Here is a 14,188-nt window from a genome sequence, read left to right on the forward strand (position 1 = left end):
TAACACTAACATAACCCTCGTCTCACACACACACACACATTAACATAACTATGTGTGTAACTATAGTGGGGCTCGTCTGCATACTTGGCTCAGTCTAATTCTTGACCTTCCCCCCACCCCTCCACTCTCTGATTTGCTCACCTTGATTATATTTTTCTGATTTGTCCTCCTTGCTTACTGTTTTTGGTTCTCTGTGCCTTAAATATTGAGTCTGTTCTGGTCTGGCTACGGTCTGAAGAAGTGGGTCTGTCCCACAAAAGCTCACCTAATAAACTACTCTGTTAGTCTTTAAAGTGCTGCTTGACTGCTTTTTGTTTCCATAGTGTATAGACTAGCATGGCTCCCTCTCTGTTACTATCCATCCACTTTTGTGTGTGTACGTGATCTGTCAACAGATGTTTTGCCGGAAGACCTCTTCCAACAGTCACTTCTGTCAACAGAAGCTTCTCATGTAGACATAGCCTATTTGGGTCTACAAAGAGATGAAACCAAAACCAAAACAAACCCATCTTAGGGGCCCCAACCCTTTCTCACTGGAAGCAGTGGAAACATTCCCAGGGAGGCAGGATCAGACCTCTGTTTCCTTTTCTACTCACAGGCTTTCAAGGCAGTTCTATCTTCCAATGTAATGTGCTCATCAAGGTAGTCTCTATCCACATTACACATTATTTCTGATTAATGGCCATTGTTCTGAAATAACTTTGTGAGCATCTACACAGCAAAACCTCTATTGCAAAATAATTTTGAAGCAGTGGATGGATTATTTTGAATTCTGTAAACTTCATTGTACAAGGAATAGCGCCAATTCCAAAACAGCTATTTCGGAATAGGAGCTCTGTAGACAGGGAGTGGGGGCTATTTGGAAATAAACTGTTCCAGAATAGCTTATTCTGAAATAAGGCTGCTGTGTAGACATAGCAGGAGAGTGTTCCCCAGGGCTCTAATCCAAAATAGGCTCTAATGTGTGTGGACGTATTTTGGAATGTTTGCTTGTTTTGGGGCTTCCCTGTAGTGTGGATGTGTTAATTCAGAGTATTTTATTTTGGAATAATAACTCCAGAATAAATTATTCCAGAATAACTCTGTAATGTAGAGCTGCCAGTAGGCACCAGTGTGCTGGTGGAGCGGGCAAAGTGGTGTTGTTTCCCCATTTTACACACCTGGGCTATGGCTACACTAGGGCTGTGGCCACACTTGGCCAAAACTTCAAAATGACCATGCAAATAGCCATTTCGAAGATTACTAATGAGGCGCTGAATTGAATATTCAGCACCTCATTAGCATTAGGACGCTTCCGGCTGTGGCACTTCAAAAGCCCTGCTTTCGAATGCGTGCAGCTCAGCGTGGCTACACGGCGGGGTCCTTTTCAAAAGGACCCCGCACCTTTGAAATCCCCTTATTCCCTTCCAATGAGAGGAATAAGGGGATGTCGAAAGGTGCAGGGTCCTTCCAAAAAGGACCCCCGTGTAGCCACGCCGAGCCGTGAGCGTTCAAAAGCGGCACTTTCCAAGCACCACAGCCGGAAGCGTCCTAATGCTAATGAGGCGCTGAATATTTAATCCCGCGCCTCATTAGTGGTCTTCGAAATGGCTATTTGCATGGTCATTTCAAAGTTTTGGCCAAGTGTGGCCACAGCCTAGGAGAATCTGTTGAGAGATGTTTCTGTTGGAAGAGATTTCCCAACTAAACATCTGTCGACAGAGTGCCATACACTAAAGTGGATCAAAAGCGTGATCTTCTCTGTCCGCAGAGTGGCCAGATTGCCTGGCCGCTCTCTTGACAAAGAGCCAACTGGAAGCACAGCCAACAGGACTGCCCATTGTCTTGGGCACACTGTCTGGCGACAGAAGCCCTCCCCTTGCCCCGAGTGTCCACACAGCTTTTTCGTAGACGGAATCTGTTGACAAAGGAGCCCTTCTTCATCTGGGAGAGGCAGACGGTAGTCGGCAGAAGTGCTGAGTTTTGTCGATAGACTGTCAACAAAATGTATTTTGTGTGCGGTCGTGCTGAGTTTTGTCAAAAAAAAACCTCACTAATGTAGCCATAGCCCCAGAGAACTGAGGCAAAGACCCTTATCAAAAGCCCCCCCAAAGACATAGGGGCATAACTAACCTAGGAACTCAGACAGATTGAACCCAAGGGCCCAGGCTGCCCTCCTGGGTTGGCTGAACTCTGCTTTCAGACAGGGCAGGACCTTAGCTCTCAGTGAAGTTTACAGACTTATAACAATTTGAAAATACCATTTGGAGCTTCCTGGACTGAAGTCCGCACTTGCTGTGCATCTCACTTCAAGAAAAGCTTCATATACCCTGCAAGGGGAGAGTCTGGCCCTGGCAAAACAAGTGGGAAAGAATTACCAGCCCTTACTTAGCCTGGGGAGAAACTGGGAAAACCAAGTCCTCACAGGGACAGAGGAAACAACAAAACAAACCACCAGACCCCAGGAGTTCCCATCCCCCGAGCCCACGGCAATGGACAGCCTGCTTCCGCGAACAAAGCTTAGTGGAATAATAAACCTACAGCGCCAACTGCTGTGCGGCGACAGGCATAATTGTTACCGACGGCAGCATTGGTCCCACATCAGCCAATCAGAGCAAAGCGAATGAAGCACAGGGGCCATTTTGACAGGCGCTGTCATTAAGCGGCCATGCTTCGTGCACAGCAAGTGCTAAGGCGGGGTGGTACAGGAGCCTTTTATTTTCTTCTTTTTCTTTCCCCCATTGTATTCCATGACAGACCTTTAAAGGTTGATATTGATTGTTGAGGTCCATGGCTCTTACTTGAGCGGGCATAGGAGGAGCCGGACACGGGCTTTTGCAAGGCTTAACTAAGTTTTGTTCATACAAAACTTTTGTCACGCCTAATGGTATGTAGCCCATATAGAAATGACTGCGGCTGTATCGGGGCTGTCCCGGGACAGAACAACTTAAAAAGTGATCTTGGGGCGCCACCTAGTGTCCAACCTTAAAACAACGACTGGAGCTTGTGTTTCCATCCTCTTTAACTCCGGTGTAAAATAAACACCTAATTGTAATAAGCTGCCACTCTTAAAAAACACTTCATAAGACTTGACCATATTTAATAGTGGCAAGCTGCACACTTAACCCATCAGTTTAGATCTGAGGGATCTCAGAAATGTCGTTTCTGTGGGCTAATAGCATAGATACTTTTTCTTCATGTGTACACTTATGGGAAAATCCCATAAGTGCGGTCAATCTTCCAGGATTCAATTTAGCACAGCTAGTGGGGATGCACTGAATCGAGCTAGCATGGTGCTGAAGTCAGCCCTGATACTCCTGGCAGTCGTGCCTTTGGGTTGATCTACACGAGGGTAGAAGGTCGATTTTCCGATAAACAATTCTACCTGCACCATTAGCATAGCCAGAATCAATGTATCACAATTGACTTTTGTACCTAGTGTAGACTGGGGCTCTTCAGACTTTCAACAGCATCCCTTACTCCACGCAATAGCATATAGTATCAGGGTCAATGGCTGAGCCCAGAGAGAGTGATTTTTCTACAACTTAACACACGGCAAAATTGAATTTCAGACGATCAACTATGCTGCATGTGATTGTCAGGTAAGTGTAGACCTTTTGTCTACACTAGAGCAGAAAGTCAATTTTAAGGCACTTAAATTTTACAATCTGTCTCTCTTCACTGCAAATACCATTAGGTTAATTGTAAGGGACATTAAGGTTGACTTTTTCACTCTGCCCTCCAGGTGGAGTAACGCCAAGTTCAAATTTAGAAGGTCAAATTAATACTACTGTGGAAGCAATATAACTTTAAATAGGTTTTATTGATCTCCAGAGGTATCTCACAATGCCTTAAATATGTCTGTTCTGGCCACTTTCACCTCTGCAGCTCTCCAGGTGTGCAGGAAGTGGATTACAGGAAGTCTGGCAGTTTGAAATAATTTTCTTTCTGACCAGAGTGGCTGGCAGGCTTCAGGAGCGATCACATCTAGATGTGAGAACAACAAGAAGTCTTGTGGCACCTAATAGACTAACAGATATTTGGGAGCAGAAGCTTTTGTGGGCAAAGACCCACTTCATCAGATGCATGGGGGGGAGTGGTTTCAGAGGGGCATTTAAAGAGTGGAGTCCCAGTAAGAGGGAGGGCCAGAGCTGACAAGGTCTATTCAGCAAGGTGGAAATGGCCCAGTATCAACAGTACTTATCAAAAGAGGAAAAAACAAGTCAGATCAGACAGGGGGATGTGAGCCTTTCTCAGAGGCTAATGGGGAGATATTAGCACCCAGAGCAGAGAAACTGCCTTTGTAAGGTGCGAGCCACTCCCAGTCTCTGTTTAATCCATGGTTAATGGAGTCAAATTTGCAAATAAATTGCAGCTCAGAGATTTCTCTCTTCATTTGATTTTTAAAATTTTTTTTGTTTCAGAACTGTCACCCTTAAGTCTCCTACTGAGTGTCCAGGGAGATTGAAATTTTCTCCCACAGGCTTCTTTACATTACCGTTCCTGATGTCTGATTTATGTCCATTTATTCTTTTATGGAGAGACTGTCCAGTTTGGCCAATGTAAATTGCAGTGCGGCATTGCTGGCACATGATGGCATATATTATATTAGCAGAGGGGTAGCCGTGTTAGTCTGGATCTGCAAAAGCAATGAGGGGTCCTGTGGCACCTTATAGACTAACAGAAATGTATGAGCATAAGCTTTCATGGGCAGAGACCCACTTCGTCAGATGTTACGATAAGAGGTGGCTCTATACCTGCATCTGACAAAGTGGGTCTTTGCCCGTGAAAGCTTATGCTTATACATTTCTGTTAGTCTATAAGGTGCCACAGGACCCCGCATTGCTTATGTTATATTAGTAGATGTGCAGGTAAAGGAGCCCCTGATGGTGTAATTGGTGTTAGGTCCAGTGATGATGTCACTGGTGTAGATATGTGAGCAGAGTTGGCAGTGAGGATTGTTGCAGGGGGTGGTTCCAGGCCTAGAGTCACTGGTTTGTGATTTGTAGTGGCTGGTGAGGATTTGTTTAAAGTTGGCAGGGTGTCTATAGGTGAGAACAGGCCTGCCTCCCAAGGTCTGAGAGAGTGAAAGATCATTGTTCAGGATGGGTTGCAGATCACTGATGATGTGCTGGAGAGGCCTTAGGTGGGGGTTGTATGTTATGGTCAGTGGTGTTCTCTGGTTTTCCTTGCGAGGCCTGTGTTGTAGCAGGTGGCTTCTGGGTACCCGTCTGGCTCTATCAATCTGTTTCCTCACTTCCTTAGGTAAGTATTGTAGTTTGAGGAAAGTTTGGTAAAGGTCTTGTAGATGTTTGTCTCTGTCTGATGGATCAGAGCAAATACGGTAGTGCCTGGCTGTAAACAATGGATATGTGAGTTCTGAGGGTTGCAGAAGAGCCCCAGAAGGGAGCCATCATAAGATCCAAGGTCTCACCTCTGTGTGGGTGGATCAATCTGCTGAGTGAAAGCGAGTGACTTTTAAAAATAACTTTGTTACTAAATGTATTTTACCTCATTTGGACAGTTCTGGGAGCACCCAATCGACTGAACCATTTCAACAGGTTGTTCAACTTGTTTTCTGTGCTTCACATTTTTACAGAGCTGTCCCCACCCCCTGCATAGCACACTGGCAAAAAAAACCCCAAAAGGCGACAGGGCTGAAGGAACTGTGGGATAGATGCCCACAATGCACTGCTGCAACAGCTGAGCTTAGGCAATTCAGTGGGGACACACCAAGTCAACTTTGTGAACAGGTGGACATTCAACTTTAACTTTAGTGGTAAAAAGTCGACTTCAATAAATTTGACTTTATTGCATAGTATAGACAGGCATGAGGAGCAAGGGAAGTCGACAGGAGAGTTTCTCCTATCAACCTCCTGCTGTGGGGATGGCGGCAAAATTTTATTTTAGATACATCATTGACTCCAGCTAGGCAATTCTCATAGCTGGATTTACGTATCTAAAATCAATTTTACCTCCCAGTGTAGACCTGGCCTAAATCAAATGGGGGGGGGGTGTATATCTATTTGAAGGGTGATCAGATCCTCTCTTGTTGATGATGGTTTTATGGCTCTGTCCATAAGTATGTCAAAGTTTGGCTAATGTGAGCAGGGTCACTTAGTACTGTTCCCTAGCAGAAAATAAAAATAAATTGTATTACAGCAGCACCTGTCTTGAAGGTTGGAAGTAGTTTTGAGTGGCTCTTGGACTTTACTTGGTTTAATATTTCATATTTTGTATGTTTTCTTAACCCGAGGAGAGAATATGATGGTTTTTATGACAGTAGGGCTGATTAATTTTATACCTTTTTATTATTCTTTTTGTGTGGCATGGTCACTGCTGTTCAAATGCTTCTTAATTTGATGTTTTCAGTTTTCTCTTTCTCATCTGTCTTGGAGGGGCTTTCACTGGAAAGATGATTTGATAGACTTTCCTGTGGTCCCATAATGCTCTGGGCAGCTGATTCTTCACAAAGGTGTGTGAAAGGGAGCCATTTCAGATATTTATGGCCCCCCTTCACAGCACTGTTTGAGTGCCTCCCAGTCCTTAATGTATTCATCCTTGTGAGGTAGGGAAGTGCTATTATCCTTATTTCACAGGTGGAGAAATGAGGTACAGAGAGTCCACCTAGCCCCAGGTGACACAGGAAATCTGTGACAGGGAAAGAAAGTGAACCTTGATCTCCTAGGCACCAGCCTAGTGCCCCAGCCACTGGAGCAGAAGTCCTCTTTAACTAGCATTTTATTCTGTTATCCCTTCCTAGCAGCTTTACCTGGTCATGGTTCCTTAACTCCTTTATAGGTTTGTTTGTTTGTTTGTTTTAATAAAAGGAAAATGTAAAAATTATTGTTTTATTTTAATGATTGTATTTCCCAAAATACAGTTTTATTTTTTTTACAAAGTTAATTTTTATTTCAATTTCTTTAAAAATGGATTCTTAAAATTTGTTTACTTTTTAGTAATTTTTTAAAACGGGAATGTCATCAAATGCATTTTTTTATTTTATGCCTGTAAACCCTTATCATTTTTTGTTTTAAAAAGAAGTTAATATAGTCAGTTTGGTTTCCAATAACATTTTCTTCAAGTTTTCAAACCTTACGCATTGGTTTAGCTGTGGCAAAACAGAGCACTACTCCACATTTCCCTGTTTCTTCTCTCTTCTGTAAGATATATTGAGAAGCAAGCCTATTCTAGGATCAGCCTATTTTTTTCTGGTTCTTCTTGGTTCAGTCTCTTTCAGCAATCACTCAGTTATAGATGTTCTGAGGATTGTGTTTGATTTGGTGATTGTATCTTTTCTGCTTGGTTTAGGAGAATCAAGCCCATTTCAGCACATCCCGTTTTATTGGCACAACCAAATCCTGACCTTGCTTTAAGATATGACAAGAGGAAGCTCTATACCGAAGCTGGTGGTCCTGTCTTTTACCATTAAGGCCACTAGATCTGAAAGCTGATTTCAGATATGCAATTCTAGCTATGGCAAGTGTGCAGCTAAAACTGACATATCTGCAGTTGACTTTAAGGTCTGTCCTCACAGCAGGAGGTTGACAGGAGAGTTTCTCCTGACGACCTCCATTAGTCTTCGCAATAGCGAGTACAGTGGTTGACTGCCAAGCCCAGACAGATCAATTCTGCACATCTTTACCAGATGTGTGAAACTGAACTCTGGAAGATGGACCCTGACCCGGTCAATCTTCCTGGACGTGTAGACAAGCCCTTAGGAGGCGTTCCTGATCAAACAGACAAACTCCCTAAAATATACAGTAAACTAGAAGACTTACCAGGCATTGTCTGGGGCTGTGGCTGGCCTGGGCCAGGGAGCGGAGAGACAACCCACTGGCTTCCCTCTGGGGGCAGTGGGGCCCACCTGCAGGCTTTTCCCTGAGGCTGAGGGGAAGAGGTATGCAGGTTACCTGCAAGCTTCTTCCAGAGGGGGCTTCATAGGCCACCTGCTGGCTTCTCCCCAGGGCTGGTTTGGGGTGGCTGCTCCCCAGGTCAGGCAGAGTGTGTGGGGGGGCAAGCGGTCAGCCAGCAGCTGCTCATGTCTGGGGTGCTTGCTGACCCCATGTATTCCTTCATGAGCAAAACTGTCCCTGTTCTCACCTCCCTGCCCCCTTTTCCATTTGATGAGAAACAGTCACATTCCAGGCACATCTCATTGTCCTGGAACAACCAAAGCCTGACCTTGCTTTAAATTACGGTAAGAGGAACATCCAGGGAAAGGATTTTAGCTCTAAGAACTGCTCTTTCCTCTTGGTGCCCCCGCTCAGCTCAGCTCAGCTCCGCTCCAGCCATTCCTCACAGTCTGGAGTTTGGAATAGTAGATACACAACACCACTGACAGCTGTGTGCCCAGAGCCAAGCTCCAGGTAGGCCATGCAAGATTTACAAGGGAGGGTCTAATTGTCCTCTGTGCAGGGCAGGGCACAGAATCACGGGGCTGGAAGGGACCTCAGGAGGTCATCTAGTCCAGCCCGCTGCTTCAAGCAGGATCAACCCCCACTAAGTCATCCCAGCCAGGACCTTGTCCAGCCGGGACTTAAAAACCTCAATGGATGGAGAATCCACCACCTCTCCAGGCAACGCATTCCAATGCTTCACCACCCGCCTGGTGAAGTAGTTTTTCCTAATATCTAACCTACGCCTTTCCCTCTTCAACTTCTGACCATTACTCCTTGTTCTGCCATCAGACACCACCGAGAACAGTTTCTCACCCTCCCTTTTAGAGCTCCCCTTCAGGAAGTTGAAGGCTGCTATTAAATCACCTCTAAGTCTTCTCTTCTGTAAACTAAACAAGCCCAAATCCCTCAGCCTATCCTCATAGATCTTGTGCTCCAGCCCCTTAATCATTTTTGTTGCCCTTCACTGAACCTGCTCCAGCAAATCCACATCCTTTTTATACTGGGGGGCCCAAAACTGGACACAATATTCCAGATGTGGCCTCACCAGTGCTGAATAAAGAGGAATAACTACTTCTCTAGATCTAACCCAAATGCTTACATACATCTTTGTGTGCCATATGTAGCAGGTAACATGGATGGCATGCACTTCATGTACAGTTCATCCCATAGAGCTCTAAAAATCACTGAAACCCATCTACATTGCACTCTCTAGCCATGCAAGGCTCACTAAACTTCCTTTTCACCTGCTTTTAAGACATGCGGTCAACCATTCTCACCTGTGCAGTTCCTTCTTTGAGTATTTTGAAATGATTCGTCTTTTCATAAACTGAAAAAAAAAAGAAATTGAAGAAACACCAAGTGTGTTTGTGTCGTCCAGAAACACAAGAAAATATATTTGAAAAAGTTTATTGTTATATTTGCATTTCAAAGGTACGATTTTATATCAGGTATAAAATATTTCCATTTGGTAATTCTGTAATACATGTTAGCCAAGATTTGCAACACATTCTTGCTGCATTAGAACAGATCTATTAATCATTTGTCAGGGCTTTGTTAGTAAATAGCAGCTTAATTTATGAGATAACAGTTCATTAAAACAACGATACACCTATTGAAGTTACTGAAGAAATTTCTGAAGGCAGTTAGCATTTCTTGTATGTAGAAAGAGAAAAGTGATTAGAGATGATGATGGTTAGAGAAAATGATTAGATTCACTGGGAGCTATGTACACATCCTTCTTTAGTAGTCACTGAAGTTGTACCAACACATCCCATAACATCAACAGGCAAATAATGGATCTCTGACTCCATACAAAAGAGCACTCACATAAAGGATTTTTCTCAGAAGAAAGCAGGAAAACAGAGGGGTATATTCTCATCACAGTGCAATGGGATTTGTATACATAACTCTTATTAAAACTCCAGGAAGTTGTATTGTTACTGCATCCTAGAGATGAAAATTATACCTCTCAATTAGTATCAAGAATAATCTCATAAAATATTGTGTGTACAGCTGACAGTAGTATAAAATCTCAAGCTGCACGTTTAACAGGAATTGTAAAGAAATGAAAAAAAATTCCAAATCAAATGATCTGCAGTACTCAAAAACATATTAGGTTCTTGGCAATAATGGCCAATCTTTTCAACCACAGGTGTTTAACGTTAGGCCATTAACTCCATGTGGCCTGATTTACAAATGTGCTGTGTACTCTCAACCCTCGTTAACTGGAATGGGAGCTGTGTGAGCAGCCCTTCTGAAAAATCAGACCCTTAGGATTCTGATGTCTGCAAGTTTGAAAATGCCTTAGTACTTCCATGTTTGCTTACAGTGCAGCACAGAGTAGTAGTTTGAATGTAATGCCCTGATGAACCACAGCTTCCATCAAGCTGCTACTGGGAGGTTTTCAGTTGTATATACCTCAAAATCATACTGCTCTTGGCTTGTGGTAAACACGTTTTCTAGTTTAAAAAAAGAAAAGAATTTGAAGAGCATTTCCCTTCAAGGTATGAGACTGATGGAACTGCCTGTAAGAAACACTAATGTAGCAGCAACAAATAATCTGTTTACTTATAGTGGTAACATAAAACAGGAATCATATACAGAGCTTATATGAATTTCTAGGTAAAGTCCAGAAACTGGATTATTTTTTGATCTCAGAGTCTTCATCCTGGGATGGAACTCTGGATGGCAAGGGTTCTTTTTCTCTGCTTACAGGTGTTCTGGTTTTGGAACTGGAAGGCTGTGAAGAAATATTGTTCTCCATGTTTTGGTAGACCTATATATTGGGGGGCAGGAAAGTAAGATATATCAATTATTGTTTCTTCTAACCTAAGAGTACGCTAACATTCCCTCATTATAATGAATCTGCATATCTAAATTCAGTGTAACAAGGTTAGCAAAATACAAAGACGCAGATAATACAATAATGACTACCAGCTGTATAAAATTGAATGCACTGCAGCGACACTATACCAGAGTACATCTTTGCTAAGTACTCTCTTGCAAAGTTAATAAACACTTGAGACCATATTTTCAAAACTAGTTGTCTAAGCTGTGCCTGCCAAATATGTATAATACGTGTGTAGATGCAAATACATAATGGCACTCACACTACAATTACGAATGAATTAGTTCTAATAAATCCACATGTGGATTTTGTGCATGAAAATGGACACAGGCTCATGTTTTAGCAGATGCTGCTTACTTGCCAGCATCTTGAACTTTTTGCTCTAAATAATGTTAAACTGTTTGGGAGACAGTCCTGGGAATCTACATCATCAGACTGGAATACCTGGCAACAACTGCTACAATAGAGCACGTCATTCTTCGGTAGTATATGTGCGAGTCATGCAAAAGAACTTTGTCTGAGAAGGAAAAACTCTCAGGCCCAAGAATCCGGAAATAGACTAACATGCAATTATTGCAAGTGACGTTGCAACCCAATATTGGACAGATAAGCCATGAGAGAAGGGGTGGACTCAAACACTGCCCATAGATCCGCACTGCTGCTGCTAACCACCATCTCTCAAGACAAAAAAGGGCCATATATATATATATATATATATATATATATGTATGTTTGGGGGAAAATCTGTTTTAAAAACCACAAGCTCAAATTAAAATCCAGCACAGAAAGTGATCTAAGGCCCCGCCCCCTCTGACAAACAGGTGCATTTAGTCCAAAATTCAGGAAAACACTTAAGCATGTGCTTAACAATGCCCTTTGGTCCTAGGTATATGAGAAACCTGAAGAAAACCGATCTCCTATAGTGCAGAGATCTAGGGATAAAATTAAATATTTCAAGGGGCTGCGTATAAGAACCAGATTTGTGCATTCCCTTACACAGACACATAGCCCACACACGTCCTTGGTCTCTGTGGCTATGACCTGTGACATGTCTTCCTGAGTTTTGTTTTGGAGGTCAGGCAGGGAAGGTTCTCAATGACTGTTCAGGAGAGTGAGGCCCGGGATGGAGCTCTGCCACACATCATACAAAAGGCTCAATCCTACAAGGTGCTGAGCACTTTGTCCTCAATGCAACAAAACACTTCAACAAGTGATTAATTTTAAGGAACTACACAGCACTGTTCACTTCAACAGGACTAACTATGTGCTTAAAGTAAGCATGTGTTGGTTTATGTTGTTGGAGCAAAGCTAGAGAGCTCAACTCCTTGCAGAAGGGAGTCCCAGCTAAAGGCTTTCCTTTCAGATTTTCCAGTGAGGCCACAAGAATAAGCCAGAATTTGGCCTCACAGTTGCACACAATAATCAGGCCAAGCCTATGCCAGGCTGCTGTAGCCATGTTGGTCCCAGGGTATTAGAAAGCTGGCCCCTGTCACCAACAGAAGTTGGTCTAATAAAATGTATTTCCTCAGCCATCTTGCTTGCAAGTCAAGTACACATTTATTTTACATTGCTGGCACTACTTTGCCTTTGACCCTGGTTCTGTGAAGAACTGAGGCCAAATTTACTCTCATAGCACTTCCTGCAACTCTGGAAGGGTGAACTCAGCCCACGAGGGATCCTTCAAAGACCCTTTCTTCCAATGGAGTAGGGACTGGACCATGACTAATCCCTTGCCCTGGGTCCCTCTTTTCGGATGGAAGGCAGAAGGAAGTGGCACTCTGAGCTGCCTCCTCCTTAACTTCCCTTAGTACATTCACCAGGGAGGATCCCTGCTGCAGCAGACTTAGTACCACACATTACCTTACAGGATGAGTGCACTGGAGAGTCATATGATGTGAACATTGAAACTGACTAGGAAATAAATGCAATTTTTTATGTTTAACTTCTAGTAATGATCACTTATAACAGTGTGACTTATTGCACAGAATTTCTTAGCAACTGATATTACACAAGTTAGCTATAATTCTATTCAAGTTCTCACATTGTCCTCATTAATCTAGAATCTGAGCACCTTCCAGATGTGCCTTAGGTGATGGAAGAAGCATGTGTTATATGTATGAGACGTCAAAAAGACCAATAAAATACCAGGAAAGAAAACGCATTGAGGGCTTGCTCTTAACAGCCAGAAAATACACTGGATTGCATGTAACAGTTTTGTATACCGTTGCCATCTTCAGACAGTAATAGTGCGTCCAAGCTCTTTTTCATCAAAAATGTGGAACATCAGCATTCAGCCTGTGTGGGAAATTCCCAGCTAATAAAAGGTGCTGGGCAAAAAATGTCTTTTTTTTTTTTATTTCAACAGTGGGATTTTTGTCTTTGGACTTTAGTGCAACCATCCTTCAAAAGCTCACATGCAATATAAAAACCCTGGTTCCTTTCTACAATTGGTCCGTATTTGCAAGGCAGCCATTAGTAATGACAAAAGAGCAGTCATGTAGCACTTTAAAGACTAACAAAATATTTTATTAGGTGATGAGCTTTAGCGGGGCAGACTCACTTCTTCAGATCTGAACATAGTGCTGTACTGGAAATGGTGCTGAAAGTGAATTGACATGATGACTATATAACAGAGAGATATAAACAAAACAAATTAAAATGAAAACTGACAAATAGGTAAATAGGATAGAAAGCGGGGCAAAGGGAGCAGAGGAAGAGGGGGGACCATAGTACTTACTGTGGCTACGTCTACACTAGGGGAAAACTTCGAAATGGCCATGCTAGTGGCCAAATCAGAGAATACTAATGAGGTGCTGAAATGAATATTCAGTGCCTCGTTAGCAAGCTGTTGGCCGCGGCACTTTCAAAGTGCTGCATTTTGCTCGCGTGCGGCTCATATACATGGGGTTCCTTTTCAAAAGGACCCTGCAAACGTCGAAATCTCCTTATTTCTACCCCCTTATTCTTTTCAAAGCGCCACAGCTGGCAGCACACTAATGAGGCACTGAATATTCATTTCAGTGCCTCATCAGTATTCTCCAATTTGGCCATTAGCATGGCCATTTTGAAGTTTTCCCCTAGTGTAGATGTAGCCTGTAAGTGTCTGTTAAGTAGCTTGCCTGAGATCACTACAAATATGAAAGATGGGGAAGCTGTCTTTGTAATCTTTGATATTTGTAGTGATCTCAGGCAAATCACTTAATAGACACTAAGTAATTTTCTCTCCTTTCTCTCTCCTCCCCCTTTTCACCCCACTTCTGTCCTGTGTACCTGAGTTGTCAGTTTTCATTTCCATTTTTTGTTTGTCTCTCTCTGTTATGTAATCATCATGCCAGTTCACTTTCAGTACTATTTCCAGTACACCACTATCTCCAAAGCTGAAGAAGTGGGTCTGTCCCACAAAAGCTCATCATCTACCATATTACTGTGTTAGTCTTTAAAGTGCTACATGATTCCTTTT

The 14,188-nt window shown here is 42.9% G+C and overlaps 1 protein-coding gene across 1 annotated transcript in view; it reads right to left on the reverse strand.

Moving 5' to 3' along the window:
* Positions 1-9,306: 9,306 nt before the first annotated feature.
* FLT3 (fms related receptor tyrosine kinase 3) overlaps positions 9,307-14,188 on the reverse strand; it is a 114,089-nt gene continuing 109,207 nt past the window's right edge. Inside the window, exon 26 of the mRNA XM_074982251.1 lies at positions 9,307-10,656. Within this exon, the coding sequence (XP_074838352.1) occupies positions 10,522-10,656 (135 nt within the window). The 3' untranslated portion in view covers positions 9,307-10,521. The remainder of the gene's footprint in view (positions 10,657-14,188) is intronic.

This window comes from Carettochelys insculpta, chromosome 1 (assembly GCF_033958435.1).
Source record: "Carettochelys insculpta isolate YL-2023 chromosome 1, ASM3395843v1, whole genome shotgun sequence".
Classification (NCBI taxonomy): Eukaryota; Metazoa; Chordata; order Testudines; family Carettochelyidae; genus Carettochelys; species Carettochelys insculpta.